Here is an 8,206-nt window from a genome sequence, read left to right as displayed (position 1 = left end):
CGGACTTTGGATTTAATTTGGATAATTATCCACGCAATAATTAAATCCAAGAAAATAGGATTTCTTTCCAATAAATAGGAGGGGTCGAAAATTCCACATGATTAAATAATACTCCTATTTAATTCTCACTCATCCCTTAGGAAAATAATTCACCACAAATATTATTTCTTCCCGCATCAAAATATTCATCTATTCGAATTTCACCTCCACTTCACATTTTCCAACGACTTTGACCATTCCACGGCCACGTCATATTTTCCATAATATTGACTATTCAATAGCCACGTCACATATTCAACAAGTTTGACTATTCAACTCAAACTTAACTCCATATCGCAATTAGGTCACAACGAATATTGCAATAAATCATTTATCATTTAATTCCCCACAATCATAGCATTTAATGCAAAAATTTCCACGTCACAAAAATTAGGATTCGAAAAAACGGGTCGTTACAAATACTTCAACTATTATGCTCCCAATTCTCTCTATTTTACTATACTACTATATATTAAAAATATGTATTATTCACGACCAATATTATATTTTTTTGAACGGAGATATGTATTAATCCTTAATCATGAATATCTATTGTGAATTCATCAATTTGCTAGGATGATTTCCTAATCTTGTATTCGAGTTCTATTAAAAAAAAGTTTTTGAATTTATACATTTTGAGTGCGAATTCTTATATGTTTCGCATAGAATATGTGGCTGGAAAATAAAATCCTTCCTAAAAAAATTATTCCCTCCGTCCTAGATTTATAGTCACATTTAGTTATGGCACGGATTTTAAGGAATTTGTGGAGTGTGTAATTAATGAAGTGAGATGATAGAGTGTGTAATAAATGAAGTGAGATGAATGAGTGAGATGATGGAGCGTGTATTAAATAAAGTGAGATGATGGAGTGTGTATTAAATGAAGTGAGTTGGTTGAAGGTGGGTCTCTTTTTGACTTTTTGGTTTCTTATTTTTGTTTTGGTCATTTTTGTATTGATAATGATATTTGGGTGTAATTTAGTGAATAATGAGGTAAAATTTTATGTTCAAGTATGGAAAATTCTAAATATGACTATAAATGTGGGTCGGACTTTTAGGCAAAATGTGACTATAAAACTGGGACGAGGGAGTAATAATTATGATATGAATATGTATCTACACGCACCTAGAAGATGGTCATTCTCGTATATAATTGTGTTGTTTCAAATTGTTGGTTGGACCATTGTTATCTACCCATCAAATCCAAACCAGAGATGGTACACTATTGAATGCAGCAGCAGCAAGCACAACCATCTATACACATCCAATCTTACTATTTAGCTAAGATCATACATATCACAAATTCACAATCATGGTGGTTAGATGGAGGTGAAAAATAACAACCACAAGTTTCTACATATTCTGATACTCACATTTATTACTCATTAATGATATATTTTTTGATTATGTGATGACGAGTTTCCTTCACTGTTAATCACTTACATTTTTTACTTCCTTCTCATTTTCTAATTTTCTAATTTTCTTTCATTTCAATAGCTCCTACTTGATTTGTCTTTAAAATAATTAACTTCCAATAAAAGAATTTACTTACTAATCACTATCTAGTTGTTGTAGTTGTTGTCTTGTTGGAAGTTGACATGGCGATGAACTTAGTGATTTGCATTCTTTTTTTCACAATTCACTTATTTCTCTATTTAATTAAATCTAAATAAGCAAAACTAATCGTATGCCGTATAAATGGATACAAAATCAATTTGTATACAATCCCAAAATAAAAATAGAAAGAATAGGAAGTACTACAAATGAAATAGAACTGCAAATTGAAGTTACAACTGAAATTAAACAATAGAAAACTACCCGAGTCAAGATATTCCTATTTCCACAAGATGTGATATTTCCTAACAATTCTCTCGGTTCAGACGTGTCGTCTCCAAATATAAAAATGATTTTGTCTCATTTGTAACAGCACTGTTCACATAATATTTCGACAATGAACTTATCCAATTACTATGAAATATGCAGTATGGAATACATTAGTGACTACACTATTTATAGGAAGTACCCTAAATCTATCATCTTGGCTCATGTAACAGTTGGAGTTACATACGTTACACATCATGTCTAGGAGACATGCACACATCGAGATGCGCCGGGACAAATTATGGGTTATATCCTATCAGGTGTTGGCTGCGTGCATAAGCGGGTATAAGATTAAATCAATTGGATATTTTAATTTTGGACCCGAACCAAGCTTAAATACCATTTGTTAAGATCGAAGTTCAAGGCTCATAGCCTCGACGTTTCATCTCAAATATTTATGTATCAATTATCTCAAATATGATATGATCATGAACATATCATTGACATTTAAATCAACATCGAACAAAATATCGCCCGACTCATTATATACATGTATGTACTAGTACTACAGCATAGTGCTAATACTTATGTAAGTTTTTGAGTAAACAAGACACGTATGCATCCATGGATTCTTGTTTCATGTGAATTGCGTAAAATCACATAAATTGATTTAAATTTAGATAATGACATTTTCCACTAAATATAGCAACACTAGTTGACTAAGAAGTGGGTAGAAGGATGTTTTTAATTGGTCTATAGTCAATTTATCATGTAGTTACGTGCGATGCATCAATGCTCTAGAACCCACCATTTGAAAAATGAAATATAATGTGGTACAAATTCTACTTATACTTATCATTTGTACTAGCTAGTAAGTTGAAATTTGAATTGTAAGGCATATAGCCAACCTACGTATGAATATCAATATTGCTTCAAAGCCAGATTATTAAAAAAAAAAAAACAGAATATTGAAATTGAATGTTTGAGGTGAATAAATTATATATCTACATATATATTGGAAAATATAGTATGCTGGAGAACGCTTAAGTATGTTTATAGTTAATGTGTTGTGGCATATCCTTGCTGATCGTCTTAATAAATCCTTGTTCGCCATCTTAATTTATTTGATATATTACTACTAATATTTATTTATAAAGACAAATCAAGTAAGTGTATGCTTTTTCTAAAATTAGTAGGAGAAGAACATGCATCCAATAATATATCCAAAATACTCTCTTACAGTGTTATCATAACAATCTTCGTACATATACTCGCGTCATTGCATTAAAAACTCCAATGATATAGAAAGGTCTCAATTATTGATTATTGTTGGATTGGGATTTCAAGAAAATAATGCCAATGTATCAATATGATGTACCACGCCTACGTGTCGAAAATAAGCTCGAGCTGTTATGCTGTCAATTACCTACTAGTCTAGTAGTACGAGAATTTCATAATCAAAGTTCAATACTCTTCCCATCCAAAAAGAAATAGACTAAGTTTAACACTATTCACCAAAATTAGATTAAGTCTAAATATAGCAAGTTTTTAATAAATAATAATCTTATGCATCATTTATAATCTGGATCTGCAATCCACTAATACTCATTCCACTATCTTCCCCTCCCCTCTTTAATTTTTTCCTATCTTTCTTTTACTTTACCAATTGTACATTAAAACTCATGTCATTTATAATTTTGTCTATTTTTTATGAACGGAGTAAGTATTATTCCTGTGAAAGTAAGATGGCAGTTGAAAATGAAATTTGTATTAATGAAATGAAATTAAAATAATCATATTTCTCAATGATTATCAATCAGTTGCTTATATTTAATTCCAAAATCATATGATGGAATCTTGATTTTATTCGGATATATAACTACTTCTCCACAAACTGTTGGCATGATTAAGGGTTTTCATAATATCGACTATTGTTGTATTGCAATTTGTATTGAAATAGATGTATTTGCACACTTTAGTATGATCAAGAAAGATAAGACCAACCTGCAATTTCACCATCCATATGGATAGTACAGAATCTTGAGTCGAATGCTATGACTTGATCTCTATTGACATTACAAAATCATCACCAAATCTTTGCTAATGTAAATCAAACTGTGTTAGCCATTTCAAACTATTGCTCTTTGAACACTAGGTCGGTCTATTCTAACATACAGTATATACAAGTAGGTTAGAAAACAAAGCATAGGCTAGATACGAAGAAGCCCATCTATCGTTTCGACTTAACAGAGAAGTTTTCCTCAGGCTGCTTTCTCCACAAAAAGTTGGAAGCCTCGATCCACCCCGGATTGACCAGGAACTTGTTCTCCCTCGCGGCCCAGCGCGATTTATCTGTCCCAGCATCCCCAGACACCACGTGTGTGACAGACGGATCAACTTCAGTCGAGCAAGTAGCTCCCAGTTGCTCTGCTATTTTCCACAAGTGATGATGCTCAGCTGTGAAGTTGGTCGGGAAAACATGTGTGAAGACTATTTTGCAATCCTTCAAAACTTCCTTTCGAATGGTTTTTAGCACCTGCGAGTAAAGTATGAAATATGATAATCTCATATATCAGGTAGAACATCTGAATGTCAAGCTAGCAACCTCTTGTTTTCATCACCTCAAAAGGTGAGATAAAAGCAGCTAAAGCTTACTGAATGAATAAGCAGATCATCACATAAGACTACGTAGTATTTCATCGATTAGAGGAAGATGCGAACAAAATGATTTGGATATTGCCTAATTAAAACATCAGCTCTGTCAGGCCCACTTCAGCTATTTTATGTGTCAAACATTCCATTGATTCTATAGATAAGCTCGGTTGATGTAGATAAAACAGGCTTGGCTTTCTTGAACCGATGACCTAAAAGGAGCCCATTCTACTTTCCTTTATTTGCTTATTGTGTTTGCATGTAACGGATAAATCTTAGTGTAAAATACTAAAATGTAAAAAGAACAGAGCCTTCTCAGCCATTCAAAAAAGATGTACCTGTCTCACATCTCGGTCCTCTATATTATCCTTGCCGCCCTGAAAGGAAAAATAGAATATTAACGAATGGAGCTTAAAAATTAACCAGTTATAAGTTCAACTTTAGTGAATATGAGGAGATACCTTGTCAAAGAACAAACAGTGTACTTGCTGAAGCACCTTTAAAACAGTGGCCAGAGCCCCCTCGGTCTCACTTTCATCAGTTTTTAGTAGAGAAAGAGACTTATGGCTAAATCCAAAGTTCTTACAACTTGAGGCAAAAAAGTGATATCGGTCCATCAATATCAAATTCTCCTTGTTCTCTTTCCATACCTAAAACACAGTTTAGGGAAATCTACAATCATGTGCTAGCAAACAACATATTTGACATGGATTCAACAAGTAAAAGAAGTTACAGCAAGATTAAAATTAAAGTATTTACCGCTTGTGTGTCATCAAGGATGAGGACTACGCTTTCTCGCCCCAAAACAATATCAAGACCCTTTTGATATTTCTGCGTGCAATCACCTTGTGCAATTATTCTTGAATGGAAGTATTTATTTCCAGGGTCAAGTAGATCCGCCATTGCCAAAGCATAGGGACGTTCACCCATGGTATATATGTACATCTCAAACAAGTTACTAGCTTCTTCCAGGAAAGTGTGCACAAATGGCCTCAACTTAGTCATCATGTGCATCCTGTCTAGTCTGAACAGACTGGTCTTCAAGGTATCTAATTATTATTATAAAACTGTTGAGTCGAGGAAATACCATACATATAGTAGAATTGAAAACTGAAGAGATAAGTAAAGTCAAGGCCCCGTCATAAAATTAGGAAGTAAAATCACGCTCAGCGCTAGTTACGAGACCAGGTAACATAGAATATCTTAAGAAGAAAAGTACCAGGCAGAGAATCTCTTTGGTTGATCAAATATGTTTCGTCCTCTTTAATATCAGTTAGCCGAGCTGAATTGAGTAGTGTGTGATCTAAATCAAGGACCAAATAAAGCTTTTTTCTATGACAAAGCAAATCCTTGAAATCTTTGTCTCGTAATCGAGCCATTTCATCATTAGCAATCCTCAGATTCTGCATGGAGAATAATAATTTCATAAGATTTAAGCTTACAATTGCAATAACTTTACATCTATATTCTCAGCTATTCGGTTATCAAAAAGAATGTAGGCTAATATTGATAAGATCTTCCATGTCATTCATGTATAAGAAGCAAAAATATAACTAAGATGTAACAAAAATAAACAATATGTTCCAGAATACCTCATTAATGTATTTAAGCGAAATGGCAGAATCATCATCTACAAGTTTCCCACATTTCATACACAATCCACCATAAGAACCAGGATGTGTACAGATTTCCTCCTGTGGATTTAATGTGCCCGAGTATAACTCCACTTTCTGCCTTTTAACTCTACAAAAAGGCAACATAAATGGTGTCAGTGTTGGTGAGGTGATTTTGCAAGTTTAGAGACTAAAATTAAATATTTGCAGAACATTTTGGATACAAGTCTCCACCAGTATGTGGACAAGAGTATTAAGTACACCTCTCATGATCCAAGTCCAATTCACTTCTGTCACCACTGTCTTCAGCACTACTCTCCTCTTCTTCTGCACCTTCTTCAGAATTTCCTGATAAATCAGAAGCAGCATCCAGCTCCGCATCAAGAATTGCTGCGAAGTCATCGCTGCTTGAAGAGTGTATTGGTGAGTCTTCTGCTAAACTCATCTGTCGTGACATCCAGAAAATTTTTGACTAACAACTTCTACCTCACAAATTCTATCTTCTAACCCAGTTAAAATGCTGTGACGCAGTTTCACAGAGGGCTCCATCAACTTTACAGAAAAAGTAATAATAACAATAACATTCATCCTATCAACCATCTCATGGCATCAGCTGAACACAGTGTAGTGATTCTCTAGGAACATACCTTCCATTATTAACCGTCAATGAAAAACCAAACCACATGCAAAAAAAAGTGATCTCAAAAGGCAGAGGAATATACATGTGAATTAGTACTCTATGATGGTTTTCACAATTTAATTTCTATCAGCAGATATTGTGACTCAGTTACATGAAGAGCTCGATCAAAAGTAACAATAATAAACATTTGTCCCATTGGCTTCGAAATATCTCCTGCAGAAATTCTATGCTATAACTAAATCACGTGTATTTTTCCATTGTACGTATTGTTAAACATACTCAAACAATTAGGTTATACTCTTCAACTTTCTGATTTTTGAAACAATTTTAAGCATTTCATGAACCAGCAATTGCATGAAGTTTGTCTGCTACACAGTGTAGTAAACTATGAAAATACGTTATGAATTGCGAAATGATTTCAATATACATTACATACACACACGCAAGGAAATTGGAGTTGGGAGTAACATATGAATCAGAAATTTAAGAGTATGGCTTGGACAATGATGCACGTATGAAGATGTAAGAATTAATTCATTAATGTGTCCCAATTTATTGGTTAACGGTTTATTAACTTAAAGCACAAAAGCTATTAAGAAATATTTAAGCCCATTCCATTCTTTGATAAACGGGCTGAATAACTGTAACAGTGATTCATTCTCTAACAGGAACATGTGGTGTCAGAGCATGGCAGTGTGAAATCTCAGATTCACGATGAATTTTAATTTCTCATTTATTGTGTGCATGATTCTTGTATGCATCCAATTTTAGTGTAAGGGTTTATTCAACTATTGAAAGAGAAATCTGGATGTTATTAGGAGTTAAAGATGGATGGAGAGTAGAAATCTATGCATAGAACAAAGTCATCAACAAAGTACCACATAAATTCTGAGAACAAAATAATACTCCAATTGCTGGCAAGACTAATAACTAAACGGAACAAGCACCAATTGCTGGCAAGACTAGAAAATTTCTGCGCACTTTAAACTGCGAAACAAAAATAGAACTACTAAATAAAGAGTATAGCTTGAAATAAAAGTAACAAACAAAAGATTCCTAAACATACTCAAACGTGGAAAAGATAAACTAAGAGAAAAACTTGAATATCTCGCAGCGAAAGGCAGGAACAAGATGCATCAGATGCTATTGTTGATCAACCAAATTCGCATGAATAATTGGGAATCGACATGACAGAAATTTGACGAATCCATTTAATTTAGAATTGGCCTTGAGAAATTGGGATTATACCTTATTCTCCGGCGGCTTCCACGTCCGCCAATTAAGTTTGTCTGCCGTTTTTCATCCGCCTCGCCGCTTTGGTTCCACGTCGCAGTGTTCAGCTGGATTGCGGCGTGTCAGGGATGATGGCTGTTAATAGGCATAGACATTAGAAGAGAGAATTGGGGTAGAATCGGATGATTGAGTGAATAGAGTCCCTTTA

The 8,206-nt window shown here is 33.9% G+C and overlaps 1 protein-coding gene across 4 annotated transcripts; it reads right to left on the bottom strand.

Annotated features, from left to right (window-relative positions):
• Positions 1 to 3,841: 3,841 nt before the first annotated feature.
• Positions 3,842 to 8,206, bottom strand: LOC125196449 (RNA polymerase II C-terminal domain phosphatase-like 4). 4 transcript variants are annotated; one of them, XM_048094965.1, is made up of 9 exons: positions 8,014 to 8,206; positions 7,644 to 7,752; positions 6,389 to 6,529; positions 6,105 to 6,255; positions 5,732 to 5,915; positions 5,272 to 5,561; positions 4,974 to 5,162; positions 4,851 to 4,889; positions 3,842 to 4,396 (listed from the first exon to the last, which is right to left on the bottom strand). In XM_048094965.1, the coding sequence occupies exons 2-9, from the start codon at positions 7,646 to 7,648 to the stop codon at positions 4,091 to 4,093; spliced, it is 1,305 nt and encodes a 434-aa protein (XP_047950922.1). In that variant the 5' UTR covers positions 7,649 to 7,752; positions 8,014 to 8,206; the 3' UTR covers positions 3,842 to 4,090. The 4 variants fall into 4 exon arrangements, with proteins under 4 accessions (XP_047950922.1, XP_047950921.1, XP_047950923.1 ...); XM_048094964.1 differs by lacking the exon at positions 7,644 to 7,752 and having other exon boundaries at positions 6,389 to 6,570; XM_048094966.1 differs by lacking the exon at positions 7,644 to 7,752 and having other exon boundaries at positions 8,014 to 8,204.

Source organism: Salvia hispanica, chromosome 6 (genome assembly GCF_023119035.1).
Source record: "Salvia hispanica cultivar TCC Black 2014 chromosome 6, UniMelb_Shisp_WGS_1.0, whole genome shotgun sequence".
Classification (NCBI taxonomy): domain Eukaryota; kingdom Viridiplantae; phylum Streptophyta; class Magnoliopsida; order Lamiales; family Lamiaceae; genus Salvia; species Salvia hispanica.
The sequence above is the reverse complement of the archived record's forward strand: the minus strand, read 5'-3'. Positions and strand labels throughout refer to the sequence as shown.

Bases quoted from the DNA above. Each gene is read 5' to 3' on its own strand.
- LOC125196449 (XM_048094964.1), bottom strand. From the start codon at position 6,570: ATGAGTTTAGCAGAAGACTCACCAATACACTCTTCAAGCAGCGATGAC. The intron at 5,163-5,271 runs GTAAATACTTTA...ACTGTGTTTTAG, and splicing joins TCCTTGATGACACACAAGCG to GTATGGAAAGAGAACAAGGA. The intron at 4,397-4,850 runs GTACATCTTTTT...CTTTACTCGCAG, and splicing joins AGGACCGAGATGTGAGACAG to GTGCTAAAAACCATTCGAAA.